The following is a 15,478-nucleotide window of genomic DNA, read 5'->3' as shown; positions in this document are numbered from 1 at the left end:
TTTCTTTCAAGTCCATTTGTTCTTCAAGATAGTTTAAGGATTAATTAAAATACAAAGATATCATCAGGTCCATATGGGTATACAGAAGCTCTTCTTAATGCTTTTACGTGCATCAGGGTTTACATGTTCTGAATGCAGTGATGTTTCAAACTGTCTTTGTTGAAAATTGAGGGTGGTGGCTGTTCTCACATGTTCCCTTTGCTTTTTGTGAATGAGAACTAGAACAGCAATAGCTGTACAGGTGTGTCAGCTCTTATATTGCTGCTATTAGTCAAGCCTTCCACCTCACTGGTATGTTTTATTTTTCCAAAACCATTCTGCTTCATCTTCAGTGTAATAAGCATCTAAGAATGAAGATTATTTTTTTGTGTGTAATTATATGATTAAAACAAAATACTAAAAAAAAAAAAAAAGTCTTACTATTGTTCTTAGTCTTGTGACATGCCCTAGTAGGATAAGCACGCATTGATGTGCGCGCTGGTATGTATGTTCAAGCTGCTTCGGTGTATTATGTTTCTTTCAGAAATATTGCAGGCCTTTCCTTCCTTCCTTCTGGAACTCTGAATGGGCTTTAGAAAAATGCAGGCATTGCATTGCGGCTGGCATTGCTTTACATGAAGTTGATTTATTTTCAAAATACTCTTCTTCTTCTCTTCTAGAAAGTTAAGCATTTACAACTGATCTAGAAAGTAAATATACCTACTTACCTGGTGTGTTCCTGGATTGGTGAATCCATCAGAGTTTGGTTGCCTGAATTATATAGAAAAGTGTTACTATTCCAACAGCACAGGATAAATTCTTCATCTTTACCAATTAATGCAGATTACTTGCCTCTTTTTCTCTATGATACATCTTAATAGGTTTGAGTTCTTAGAATGATATTTCAAGTGCTGTACATTAGGATTTATTAATACAGTAAGACTGTGAAACCCTATATATGTATTATTAAATTACCCTTAGTTTGCATATGTGATTTTACCTGCCCAAAACACTATAATAACTTCTCTCCCTTGTTCTCAATGGCTATGAGAAATATGTTTAATCAAGATAAACAATTGTCCTTAAGTCAGGCTTTTCTATGTGTTTGGAGCAACAAAAAGCAGTTTTAATGAGTGCTGCTATTATGGGCAGTGCTGTGTGAAATGTAGAGCAGTTTTAAAACCATTCACGTTTCTTTAAAAATGAAACAAAGATCTTCACTTTACTCCCAGAAAATATTTCTTCAAATTTTTCAATGGTCAACTTCTGTGTGAAATACTGATTTTTGAATAAGTTGAAGTTATGTGGAAGTTCTCTAGCAAACTAAATGTTCTGGTATACTTGGATCAAACAGTGTAAGGGATGTGGATTGTCAGTGAAATGAGTGATTCATTCGTACATAGTTAAGGAAAATTTCAGTATTCCTGTTTGAGATCTTGGAGTTTATTTGTTGAAAGACTGTTGTCTGTTTATTGCTTGAAAATATGAATACCCTTCCATCTGTAAAATCTAGTACAGGTTTGTCCAAAATGCAGCATTCTGTTAAAATAGAACTAAGTTTACCAAGTCTCTAATATTAGATGCTAGAATTCTAACTCGTCTCCTTCCATATCTACATGTAGGTCCTGTAGTTATTTAACCTCAGCCAGTGCTTTTCCATGGGATCCATACTATTCAAGTAGTTGCTCAGTATTTCTTTTTAGCCTTGTATTTTGCCTTGCCTAGTATTAGGCTTTATTTCATGCATCCTTGCACAAATACAAAATATCTGCCACTCTGTTTCTAAGTGCTCTCTGAATTCACTTTCATAATAAAACGCAGTGAATTCATGTGGTAGTACTCTTATTTACAGCTGAGGGCCAAAGTGTAGAGGGAACACAGAGTTATCAAGTGTCCCTTATTTTTGTAGAAAAATAGCAGATATCAGAGAGACGGGAAAATACCATAAATATGAAAATGAGCAGTCTGGTAGAACAGGGAGAGTCTGCCCTGAAAGAAGAGGCTTCTGAGCTTGTTTACGATGAAAGGATTTGAAGCACACTCCTATCGGGGGGAGTGGAGTCTAACACACATAACAATCATACGTAACTAAACGCAACTGGATTTTTTTAAAGCCATGTGAAAGCTATGTTTTTGCATATGAAACTATTGTTTTATACATGTTCTGTAAAATAATGTTTTTCTCCCCTTTGAGAAATGATCTTGCTAATACACTTCTTAAAATCCATTTTGATTGGATTTGTAATTTAGGAGAGACCGTACTCGTCTTCTCCGTTGCCTTGTCTCTCCCCTCTTTGCGGCTTTTGTGACCTGGACATGCAAGTTATGATTTTGTGGTCAGTTTAGGCTGATCTGAGACCATACTTTGGTATCCTGTTTGCATCCCTTGTGCTAGCCTAAGTACTCCCATGGCTGTTCAGAGTAGGATCAGGAAACTGATGTAATTCAGAACTGAGTAAAAAATAAATAGAATGATTTCCTCGTTAGGCTTAATGTATGGCAGCAAAAGAGGCAGTGTCAGCACAGTAGAGGGAACAGAAATACAAGCAGGAGGAGGATTGATCCTCTTACTATCGGCCTGAGGGCTTACAAATTGGTTAACAGCAATGTAAAGAATCCTCTTGTAACTGGCAGGCAGGGAGGGAAGAGGAGTATCAAATTGTTCTGTCCTGTTTTTACTTTCCAATGTTAGTGCCAGTCAATCCTTAATCACCAGAATAGCTATAAATTGATTCAAATTCCTCTCAAAAGAAAGGAATGTCTAAAGATTGAGAAAGCTGTATTATGTAGAGAGCATTTCTTCAGTGTTTGTATGGAACTTAAAATTAGAACAACTGAGGGAGGTGGATCTGTTTACTGCATCTTTTTTTTTTTTTTTTTTTTTTTAATTGAACCTGAGATTTACTGCTTCTCAAAGAAATCAGGGTTGGGAAATTGTATGTTAATTCTTGGGGCTCAACGTCATGCAAAATGTCTAGTAATGGCTTTGACAACCCTCATTTCTCAATTCAGGACCTGAGGAAACAAGTTAATTATTACAACACCTTCAGCAAACCTGCATTAAATCCTACCCTTGGTTTCATATTGAAGGTCTCAATGTCTAACAGTCTTCCTAAAGTCTAAATTCATTTCCTCTGTTTCTAAACATCTAACTATTAACTTCTGCAGAGATAGCTTCAATTAGGTTTAAGCCATGTGACAGTCACAAGGGGGGGTGAGTCCCTAGGCCAGCTACATGTGTGTATAAACAATAGGAAGTGGTGCCAAAAGACATCTGCTAATGCTGACAAAAATGACGAAGATTATGGAGAGCATTCCTTTGCCAGCCTTTCTGCTCAACCTTTCGGACCCTGTGAAGACTGCTACAAATGTTATTGTGTATTAAGGATTTTTTCAAGCCTTTTGTAAGGCTGGTTTTATCTGATAAGTACGAAGGCTCAATTCTTTGTGGCCAAGTATCCAGAAGTGCTTCCAGAAGAAGGAAGTAGTTTGGCTGTGACCATTTTGGAGGCCTATGCCTCTCTCTGTGTGTGGTCATGGTTAATTTATTTTCATCTCTGTGGTCTGCAAACTGAGGATGAAGTAAGGTCCGACAGTTGCAGCTGGCAGCTAAGCTAAGATCTGTCAAATAGTTCCAACAGGATGCTAGGCAAAGAGAGATGACTGAGGGAAGGGTTGAAGACCATCACTTACAGAAGACCTGAATTTTGGAAGGAGTTGAATACTACATTAGAGTTAAAGAGCTTAAAAGCATTTGTGGCTGTAGTTAAATGATAATTGAAGTACTTATTCCTGTTTTTTCCATCAAGAGTCTGTGGATGCAGTAATTTCCTAATGTTTGAAGTATGGTGGTGAGCATATATGCAGGTAACACACTAGCCTTATAAAATGGCTTTTATAACCACTTTGTGGACTTTTGTACTTATGTATAAGGCTATTGTTTACTTACAAGCTTTTGTTATCATTGACTAATGGAAATTAGGATAACAGGTTGGGCTTGCGGAATTGTTTGGCCATTTGCTGCCTCAGGTACTAGGGGTTGTAAATGGCCTTCTGAAGAAAATGCTAATTATGTACAATTAACTTTCTGTTGGATTAGTCAGTTTTTGCACTGCTTTTAAAATCTAAATAACATAATTGTGTATAGTTGTTGGTTTTGCTCAGCTCCTTCGTGCCTTTCCAGTGGGAGACTGCTATTTAAAATAGCTGATTCTTGATCTTTCTCCAACTTCTCTCTTAAAATATCTGTGCAGGAGTCATTACAAAGTCTGCATTTATTTTTAATTCTCCATTACCTTGCAGTGTTGTCGGGTGCTTTACTTTTTCTTGCAAAACGGCAGTAGTTAGTCAAAGGTGTTCTCACAACAAAACTTGTAACTCACTCATAACTGCATCGTTCTCACTAGGCTTTCAAATTTTAATTGGTTAACTTACAAGCTAGTGCAAGGTGAAGAAACATATTTTAATTGGGTTTACCATTAAGTAAAAGGCAATAGGGGCTAAAATCAGGACTGCACTGATGTGTAAAACTTTCTACTGTGATATCACAGGAGCAATGCAGGAATGCTGTAATCTCGGTTAGACTGTCACAGGCTCTAACCACTGAGAGCAGTGAAAGGTACAGCCACTCCCTTTAAAAAAATCTCTTAGGTATTAAATAATAATGAAATTGTGTCATTGATCTTAACCTCTTCAGCACAATGTTGTTGCTTCTTTACTCTTCTTAATTCTATTTTTTTTTTTTTGTCTCTTCCAAGCAAATACACTATCCAATCTCGTTTCAAGTTAGCTACCCAATGATTTTAGTCAGTTCCAAGTCATGACAAGGACAAATGAGTTTGTGGTTTCCCATAAGGATAGCCAGTCTAGTAATATCATTCACTCTTTGGTTTTGTATTCAAATGGCAAATTTTCTGGTCTTCCTTAGAGTTTTGAATTCCAAAAAGGCAAAGCATAAGCTCTTTTACTTTGTAGTGAGATTATTTTTTTCTCTCAACAAACTACCTTTTATTTTTTTTCAGCTAGTTTAAAGCTCTCTGCTAGACCTTTTGCACTGGTAGAGATAACTACTTTATTTTACTGGGTATAATCTTGTCTGCTAGGTTAGCAGACAAGTTGAAGCTTCATTGTTTCTTTGTACTTCAGGAAGTTAATTTGCTTGGAAAAAAAAAAAACAAAAACAAAACCAAGAAATATTCAAATATATTCTGCTCCATGTAGAATGGCATAGTAAAAACAATTCTGTCATGATATTCTAACTTTCAGCTGTCTTCAGTAGCCACTAGAATTTGAATTTGTAGAAGAGTTGCTTTCTGTAGAACTGATTTGCAAATTCTGTATTTTAATTCTTATATCTGTTATATCTCTTAAAGTGTTTAATATATTATCATTAAAAAATAAAAGGCTTAAAAGTATGTTCTATGTCTATTTTAATAGGGCTTTGCATTCAGAAGAAAATGTATTAAAGAAAAGATGCTAACAGTGCAGTAACAACAAAAATGTGTACATTTATTAAAATGTTTTCAAATGGTTCTTGTTTGTGCCTTTTTCTGCAGTTACTATACTATATAATACACTGTATTTCAATGTAAAAAAGCAATACTTGTGCATTAAAAATCAACATTGAATCTCTTGGGAAGAAATACTAATGAAATACTAATGAAATAGAAATGACTAACTAAAGTGACTCATTGAAAGTAAAATAAAAATGTTTTTGACCATTCTTCCAAGCCAGACTTGATTGCTTTTTTTTGTTTTGGTAACAATATGAAATAAAACCAGTTATCCTTTTTTTTGTATTTTCAGGCTCGGATAGCATTTTTACAAGGGGAAAGAAAGGGTCAAGAAAATCTGAAGAAAGATTTAGTGAGAAGAATAAAAATGTTAGAATATGCATTAAAACAAGAAAGGTAGGTACACACATTTAAGTTTTTATCTGACGTGGAAGACTTTGCAGACTAGGAGGGGTTCCTTCACTTTATTTAAACTGTAGAATAATAAGGATAGTTACTTTATATACACTGTCTTTATGGTTGGTTGTCTTTACATTAAGTGTTTTTGGTAATTATTGAAAAATATTCTTGAAACTGAATTGCCTAGTACCGTTCTTGTCTCTTTTTTTTTCCTGATGAAGTTCAGTGGCTGCTATAAGAAATTCCCCACATTTTAAAATTGTTTGTTCTTGTATCTTAATCCCAGTAAGTTCAAATTGAACAGATTCTCTTTTTCCGAGTTAAAGAACAATTGCATGCTAAGTAAGACCGAATCAAGTAAGAGTAGTTCTTCCTAAAATGCTTACACCTTATTACTATGCCTTTACCTATTCTCCAGTGGTATTGAACTTTAAAAGATTAAAAATATCTATCTCTGCATTCTTTACAACTGTTTTGTATGCATTGCATGATGAAAGCCATGTTTTGGGGCAGAAAAGAATCCTTTGGAGTTTAGTACTGATAATATCAATAAATCACTTTGACTTAATATCAAAGTACTGATATATCATGTGGTAAATGCTAGAATTTCTAGTTTCAGTACGTTTTCTGTAGCACTAATGTAATGAAATACTCCATTCAGTCCACCCAGGGTAATGCCTTTCAGAACTACAAACTCTTCTGTTGGCTGACTGCTTAGTTGGCCAAAATTAGTTCTTTATTTTGCACTAAGCAGACAATCTTGTCATGTTCCTATACTTCCAGTAGTGGACTTGATTCTTAAATCTCATTTTATCTTGTTCTTTAAAAAGTACCAGAATCCAATGGTGTAAACTTCTTAAGGGTCAGGCAACAAAATTGTCAGCTTTTGTGTATTTGGTTTGTGGAGAATATTCTTGCCAGTATAAACTAAAAAATGTCTAGGTGGGGCCTAGCTATATTTACTACAAAATTTGAAGTCAGTTGTCTGAGAGTATGCCTTAATATATTCTACGTTATGAATTAGTACTATAAATAACTAACTATAGCATAGAAGTAACTGAATAGTTGGGCTCTTTTTAAAAGTTAGTGTTTTGGCAAGGATGGCTACATGCCTTTTAATGAAACATGCAATATAGAGGTGTACTTCAGAAAATGGTGTAGGTTTATATGGCAAGTCATACCACCACATCGTGTGTTTTAGTTCATGGGTGAGGTAAGAAGGTGCCAAGGAGCTACTTTATATGGCCCTGTTCTCAGGGTAGAATGGAACTCAAGCTTTCCAACCAGTACTAAGACTAAAAGCTATATTGTGAAGTCATACAGGTAATGTGCAAGTGACTCTGGATTCGAGACAGATAAGAAGTGTGCAGTATTGGGTGGGCAGTGCACTCTTCCTTTAAAAGAACATTGAACAGTTGAAGGAGAACAGTTTGGTTGTTTGGGCAGTGATAACCTCGTTGAATGGTGCACAGGGTGACTTTCTGCAAATGCCCATTGTAAGGCCATGGGGATTATCTACTTAATAAGATAAATCAAAGGCAGTTAATTACAGCCAGTGTGTGAAAGCATCATACAACAGAACGCGGAATATGAAAATAAATGGTATTGGTGGAATTGCATTGATGTTTTCCCTTGAAATGCAACTAACTTTATGGTTTGACTTCCCATGACATTCTAAAATTCATCTGATGAATGAGAAATTTATAATGATGTGTACAACAGAAGCAGAACAGAAATGTACAGTTCACTTTAGCTCTTGTGGTTGCTGGGTACGAGCCAATGCTGCATACTTTTCAAGAGGAAAAATCCTTGCTTAAGTCCCAACCAGAAATGTCATGAAGATTTGCTAAAAACAGGAACTGCAACTCCAGAGTTGATTGGTCAATGTGTGGGAGGCAATGAGGAAGCTGTCTGTAACTTTTTGATACTCATGCTCAGTAGTTTGAGGAGATCTAATTGCCGAGGTATGATGGATTGACTAAGGAAAGCAAACAAGTACTAACTTGTTACTCTGTCATTATTTAATGATACACTGTTAGTTTTTGTTGCTGCACTGAATGAGGAGTTCAAGATGATGGGGTTATTTTATTTTCTTGCCATTGGTGTTCTGCATGGTGGACCCCAACTAATGACAAGCCCCAAGATTAAAAAAAATAATAATAATAAATTGGAAAATTCTGATCTGGAGATCACTGGAGATTGGTATTGCACCTGATTTTCCCTCCAAGCCTTTTTCCTCCTCTGCTAATGCTAACTCCCCGATGCTGTCAGAGAGTTTTAGGCAGTGAAATGTCAGATTATAGGGAGTTTGGGAAAAAAAAATACTCATTCAGATCATGATGAATATCACGGTTTTTCAGACAAAGGGTGTGGAACAGGACATCAGTATATAAGATTCAATAAAATGCAGTAGTAGTCACAAAATAGTTTGATATTTCTGTTTTTTATTTTTAAGTATATAACAGGTGTGGTAATGTTTTAGAGATGTTAAATGGTGCTTGTTATTTCAACTTCCTTGAATATTTAGGGTCAGTTCTTTGTGACTTTTATTTTTTGATAACAAAATCATGCCCTAGATGATTGTGTGTGCGTTTCTAGCTAGTCTATGTCTTTACAGTGCTCTATGGATATAGCTAGACTTTCTCTGGCTCATGTTCTGAGCCGCTGTGCTCTAAACTTCAGTAATGTGCTTAAATTGAAAAGACTTCAGGAGATGATAAAACTACCTATATTTTGACTTGCTGGTGTTTGGATTTGAGCTGGCTTGTTTCCTTGCAATTGAGTGGTAGAATTCAACAGCTAAATAGCAGCAAGCAGCTAAATCCACTTTACAGGCATTCTTTTTTCTCTGAATTTCTTCACTCACGGAAACCTAGCTTTAAAAGAATAGCAAGGCAATACTCAAAAGATGCCTCTTGGAGAATTCAATTATTGTGTGGGGTGGGGTGGGGATTAATGTCACTGACTCATGAACAACAATGCAGCTTTTTAGTGATTTTTAAGATACGTAATGATTTAGCCTTGTTTGCATGGAAAATATGGAGGGGACTTTCTTAGTATAAAACTGAAGTTGAGTATCAAATGTGTTGTGAAAGACTTAATTGGTCTCATTACGTGCAGCAATATTTTGGCTTATTTGTAGTGGGTAATCATTGGTATATTTTTAGATCAAATACCTCATTATCTTTTGTAACGAACAGTCACAGCAGAATTTTAGCTGTGCTTTGAAACTGAAGCTCCAAAATGGACTGACTCCTCATAAATAGTATTGACAATGGCTCTGAATTGAATAATTTTAGGTTGGGTTTTTAATTACAGTGCTTTGTTGACTTCAGGTATGAGTTGGGAGTAGACATTTGTTCTGCTATATTGATCTTCAAAATTTCTTATTTTCATGTACAGTACTTTCTAGGATGCATAAATCATAGTCTGTACACATTATCTGAAAAGCATGGTGGTACATTACCCTATTGCAATGTGGAACAAAGCTTAGTCTCTCAGTTTGGAGAGAGTACCTAGTGTTGACAGTCTTACTAGTGGATGGATGAAATGTGTTATAACTAATAAATTAAAGTTGCGTTTGTATTTAATTGGCAGTCAGTCAAATTCAGGTCACTCATGTACCGCCTCTTCAGGAACCATACAATTTTTCAGTTGCAATGTAATTGCTAGGAAATGCAGGATTTTCTTGCTACCAAGGGTCAATAGTGCCATCTACTGATAGTTTGTTAATGAGACTGCTCCTAATTGCCTCCAGTTCTGTCAGAAACTTACGTAATTTAGAAGGCAGTCTCCTATACTATCCATTATGTCAGGCAGCATTTGAGAGGAACTTGAATTTTGGGAAACAAAAAAAAACAAAAAAAAAAAAAAAACAAAAAAAACACTAGCAGTTGCTCAGTCATTCAAAAAGAAAATTTGTTGGGAATCCTTGGTTTTGTCTAGCACATTTCAGTATGTGTCTTTTCTCAGGAAGCTTTAGTGTCTTCATATTTGGGAGTAGTCTTTAAAATTGGTGGGAACTGGATGTGGTTCACTTACTTTGAAAACTTGAGTCAAATGCTAAATTTAGAAGTATAAAGATAGCTGTATTTCTCTATATGTGTATAGAAACATTTTTTTTAAATGTGGCTGATAACTTTCTACCAGAGTTTTTTCACATCTAGATCTTTTTTCCTGAGATTTTAAGATATTTTTTTCAGGGGATTTATGAAGCAAAGAGTTCAGACATATTACTGTGCATGTAATATTCCTGGAGGTAAAGGGACTTGAAGACTCGTGGTAGGCACCCTGCACGTAGAACGTGATTTGGAAGTCTCACGCATTCCTGTGTGGAAAAGCATCACCAAGTGATTTTTAAAAAATAATGTAAAAGCAAAGATCAAAGGGCTGAGAGATCAGGAGATAAGAAGCAGTGAGGCACACTTGCATAGGTGGATTGAGCAGCATAGGAAGCAAAGCTTTAAGTCAGTGAGGAGGAGAAAATCAGTAAGAGAATCTGTGATAAGGAAAGTTAGCACGGGGGAAAAATATCTGTTGTGCCAAGGCAGGGCAGGAGAAGAATTGAAAAGGAAATTGAAGGTGGCAAATAGGCAGGGATCCCAAATGTGACATTCATTCATCATAGGATGATTGATTAACTGTGGCAAGTGGTGAAATTATCCCTGATAAATAATTGAAGCTACTGATTTTCTAAAGGTTCTTGTGGTAGTTAATGTATGGTATTTGTTGTTTTGTTTGTTGTTAATAAAAACTAAAAATACATATATTGGAGAACATACTAAATACCTATATACTGTCTGGTAATCATGAGTAACTGTGAAAAGGTTATCTCAAAATTGCATTCTTGAAAGACTAGAATTGTATGTTACTATAATGATCACAACAGCTTTATTTTGATTAGTGGTGTTATGTTAACATGGTTGTTTTAAAAGGGAATAGTGAAATATTTTGAGTTGATAAAAGCATTGTATGCCAATTTGTTAATTATTTCCATGCTTTTCCAGGGCAAAATATCATAAATTAAAATATGGCACAGAATTGAACCAAGGTGACTTGAAAATGCCAACTTTTGAATCAGGTAACTTTTCTGATAACAGCTTGCTTTAGCATAATTTGTTCTACATAAATTGTTCTAGATTTTTTTTATTAATTGCAATTTTCACTCATTTTTTCCCCATTCAAGTACATTATAGAGAAAATACTTGGAAAGATTTTATGATGGGTTAATATTTTTATCTCTAAATCAAAATGAAACTTTTCTTTTTTCTTCTTTTCTGAAACAGCTCTGAAAATCAAAGAAAGTTTGTAAATGGTTGCACAATTCCTTATTCAGCTGCTGCTTCTCTTACTTCTTAGATATCTCTTGTTGAAGGATTTAATGTTTCACACCAGTGTGACATCCATTAAGAAGGAAAGCATAAGTGCAGAATAAATACTAGAAATACTTCTGGTGTTGATGCTGTTACAGGATGATAGTTTTTAAAGAATGAGGAAAAAAAATTACTGTATTGTCCTGGAAAACGTTGAGTCTGTGTTTTTCCCTTAAATGAAGGGAGAATGTTCTAAGAGGAGAAATTAGCTTGCCTTTTTGTACCCTGGAGTGCTTGTGATTTTATGACACTGATAAGTTGATCATAACAGTTTTGCTCTTCACAGTATTGCTTATAGATAATTTTTCGTAATTGCACTAACTAATAAGCAGAATTGAATGTGGCTTCTATTGAAATGTAGGTCTTCTGGAAAGTGGCATTGTTGGCCTGTATTTTAGTAGTGTGCTTCAGAAGTGTCATATTAATTCTTAAGCCTTTAATTTGTCCAATGTTTTGTAGTCTCTGCCATAGTAGGTGCAGTGGGTTCTAAATTTTTTGTTGATAGGCTCATGGAATTTGTGTTAAACTTGACATGTTTTCTCCAAATGCTAATGTGTAACTTCATTTTTGTCTTTTATTCTTCTACTCTTTTAACTGTATTTTGCTTTAGTGTTTTCCAAGTCACTTTCTAATCCTCTCAGCTTTGTGGAAGAGATACACTTCTCTCATTAACATTTCTTAGCTTCAGTCAGTTGGGGCCCGACTTTCTTCTGTGTCCACGTTAAATACTACTTCAGTTCCTTTACTCCAAGTAGAGGATTAGAATTTTTGAACTCATTTAATTCTGTTAAATTATTTGCTTTATTCTTTAACAAAGAATTAAGGAGGAAAAAAGCTATTTTAATTTTTTAAAAAATGCTTTAGAATAGATGCCGCCCTATGCAGGTTTAAGATTTGCTTTTAGTTTCACTGGTGTCTTGTAAAAAGCTGAATTAAAAAAAAAAAAAACAAAAAAAACAAAACAAAACAAAACAAAAAAAAAAAACACCACTAAATATGTCACTATCTTTCAGAAGAAACCAAAGATACGGAGGTTCCTGCAGTACCTCAAAATAGCCAACTGACCTGGAAGCAAGGCAGACAATTACTAAGACAGTAAGTAGTGTTGTTGGAATATTGGTGTATTGAAACTGTTTTCTGGAGTCCTATGAACTGTGTATATGCTTACTCTTTGATACCGGGTAATTGAGGTGGGCAGATGATGGTTTTGTCATACAGGGTTTATAGGCTTGACCTTTAAGCAATATAGATGGAGCTTTTCCATGTGAGATGGATGGAGAATAAGTTTATTTTAAAATAAATGCCACTATAATACATTTTACAGAAAGAGTTGATACTGCTTTATTTCCTTTTCCCTCAAATGTGCTTTGCTCTTTTTCTTGTTAATGTGTATAGGTATCTGCAGGAAGTAGGTTATACAGATACGATATTGGATGTACGTTCCCAGCGGGTCAGGTCTTTGCTTGGGCTCTCCAATTCAGAAACAAATGGTTCAGTAGAGACAAAGAACTTAGAACAGATTCTCAATGGGGGTGAATCTCCTTCATCAAAACAAAAGGGACAGGAAATCAAAAGGTAAGTGAAGAGGTGAGAAATGTGTGAAGTTACAGTTTATTCTGCATGGTCATTTTAATGTACTGGTCAGTTCACATTGAATTTCAGACTCTGAAGGCTCTGAACCCTGTGAGTGTAGCCTGACTACAAATGGTTTTGAACTTAAGTAAAATAGATTGTAAGTCTCGTGTAGAAAGTATATAGGGCTATATGACATAAATTTATCTTCAGTACCACTTTGGAATTATTATTTTAAGGAAAGATACCGATGAGTGTTGCAGAGTGAAGAATTAGATAGCGATATAAACTTATCCATGCAACAATTCATTGTTGTGCTTGTTTTAAAATTCTGAAGCTATTAAGTCAGGTAGCAATTTAATTTAATCTGATTAATGTTCTAAAATCTCTCGAGCAAGTAAATGTCTCCCTGTTCATGTTTTTATTTTTCTAGGAATTCTGGTGATGTTCTGGAAACATTTAACTTCTTAGAAAATGCAGATGATAGTGATGAAGAAGAGGAGAGTGACATGATAGAAGATATTGCAGAAGGAAAAGAAAAGCACCGGATAAATAAGAAACATAAAGTAAAATACTTTTTTAAAATACTGCTTTGTATGCATAAATGTCTTTTTAAAAAGGGAAATCTTTTTTCTTTTTTCCCCCAGACAGTTATAAGTATGTCATGTTTTTTATTCCTGTGCTAGAATATTCTCCCTGTCACCAGGGTTTCTTTATGCAAAGAGGTTGATTTAGGACCACTGTACTGACAGTTTTATTACGTTTTGCTCAGCAGAGAATTCCACAGTATGATGGTGCCTTTGGCTGTGTTGAATTTTCATAAATAGCTAGAAACATCAGCTCAGCTTGATGCAAGTCTGAATCTCCTAACTTGACTTGTCAGGAAGGGTTTTACACACTTTTAATATTAATTTATACTTCTGGTAAATAGGTAAATCAAAATACTGGTTAAATCTTTTTTCTTCTAGGGCAGTAGGTAGTCTGATAAACATATGATCTAGTAAGTAAATCACTAAAGCATTTATGAAGACAGTGCAGTTATACTTTGACTCTTGACAAAGCTTGTTTTTTATTAAAAAGTAATAACTGAAAGATTGTTTACCTTTGTAAATATTGTGTCCTTATGCAAAAGTGTATTGCCCAAGTCTTAGAGAAACACAGCCTCACATGGAAATTTTCTTTACCTGCAGAATGAAAGAAAACATTTCAATGATGCCTTAGCAGGGAGTTATAAAGCTTCTCTAGAAATCTGTTAATATTGCAAGAAAATCAACAACAGTTTCTGGTTGAGACCTTTTAAATCAAAAACAAAGTCATGGATGTACTTGTTTGTTGCTGAACTTTGTGTCAGTGCTCTTTTCCCTTCTAATGATCACTAGGCTGTGCTGTTTTTTGTTTTTTGTTTTTTTTATTGTAAGCAGCTCTACTTCTGACTAGATTTAAGTATCTTTTTCTGCATTTTATGTTGGAAAGTGTTTTCCTATGCAATAAGTCTTCAGTGAGAGTAATCTATATAATTTCTAAGTTAAATATTTGAGTATGAAAAAAGTTCATGGTTCAAACACAGTTTTTTTTAATCTGTTTTCAGATTGGTAATGAAGGTTTAGCTGCTGACCTTACAGATGACCCTGATACTGAAGAAGCTTTGAAAGAATTTGATTTTTTAGTAACAGCTGAAGATGGTGAGGGAGCTGGAGAAGCCCGAAGTTCAGGAGATGGAACAGAGTGGGGTAAGATGCCAGCAAAAGAATGTACAAAATAAAGGAAAACTTGTTCATGACATCATATTAGTGTTGCAGTCTATGCTAAGGTGGTGTGGATGTGTGGATGATTGTGATAGTCAGATACTGGTGATTATATAATAGTATATTGGATGCTGAAATTTTCATATCTATTTACTATTGCAGTTGCCAGAAATTCAGTTATAGTTACGTTTAATGTTTTGGTTTAATTTTCAGAAAATTTCCCCCCAAATAGATACATTTTCTCGTTTGAATAGGGAGGACTAGGGTACTGAATATATATTTTTTTCTATAACTGAATTAAGTTGGCTTTCAAATCTGAAAAGTTGTTATCTTTCTGATAGGGAGCTTTAATGTTTCTGTTCTCAAGTTAAATGAATTTCTTCAGCGTGCTTGCAAAAATGGAGATGGGTGTATTTAGATTTTTTGACTGCGATCTTTTTTAGATGTTACTGCTAATGTAACTTTCATTAGTAGAATCAAAAACAAACAAAAACCAACCACCACCTTTTATACTGGCCCAACTTTTTATTTACTTACTTTAATTTAGAGTGCATAATAAAATTAAGCAGATTCAGTGTGAAACAAAGCAAAATGAGTTAAGTAACTTTCAGAAGAAATTCTTCACAACTCTTAGAGCCTACACGTTTCAAAAGAAGAAACTGAAAGAGGGAGAAAACTTGGGTAGGAAAAAGAATTAATAAAGAACAGTCATTCACATTTGTCCTGCAATGGGGAATTGACAGTTTCTGACCTGTCATAAACAATTTTGTCATTTCATGCTGTAAGTCTTTAACTGTAAAGCCAAGAAGTGCCACTAGATTCTCCTATTTGACCATTTTATGCTATTGAGACAGTGAATTTGTTGTACTTGTGGAATATAAACGCATACAGAAATCAA

The 15,478-nt window shown here is 34.8% G+C and overlaps 1 protein-coding gene across 5 annotated transcripts in view; it reads left to right on the top strand.

Moving 5' to 3' along the window:
* Positions 1 to 15,478, top strand: part of STRN3 (striatin 3) — a 59,649-nt gene that overhangs the window by 13,993 nt on the left and 30,178 nt on the right. For 4 of the 5 annotated variants that reach the window (XM_027458558.3, XM_027458560.3, XM_027458561.3 and 1 more), the window contains exons 2-7: positions 5,785 to 5,888; positions 10,898 to 10,971; positions 12,277 to 12,358; positions 12,659 to 12,838; positions 13,269 to 13,401; positions 14,424 to 14,565. In XM_027458558.3, the coding sequence (XP_027314359.2) occupies positions 5,785 to 5,888; positions 10,898 to 10,971; positions 12,277 to 12,358; positions 12,659 to 12,838; positions 13,269 to 13,401; positions 14,424 to 14,565 (715 nt within the window). The remainder of the gene's footprint in view (positions 1 to 5,784; positions 5,889 to 10,897; positions 10,972 to 12,276; positions 12,359 to 12,658; positions 12,839 to 13,268; positions 13,402 to 14,423; positions 14,566 to 15,478) is intronic. The other variant, XM_027458559.3, reaches the window with a different exon arrangement.

This window comes from Anas platyrhynchos, chromosome 5 (genome assembly GCF_047663525.1).
Source record: "Anas platyrhynchos isolate ZD024472 breed Pekin duck chromosome 5, IASCAAS_PekinDuck_T2T, whole genome shotgun sequence".
NCBI classification, from domain to species: domain Eukaryota; kingdom Metazoa; phylum Chordata; class Aves; order Anseriformes; family Anatidae; genus Anas; species Anas platyrhynchos.
This window is presented reverse-complemented; position numbering and strand designations above follow the sequence as displayed.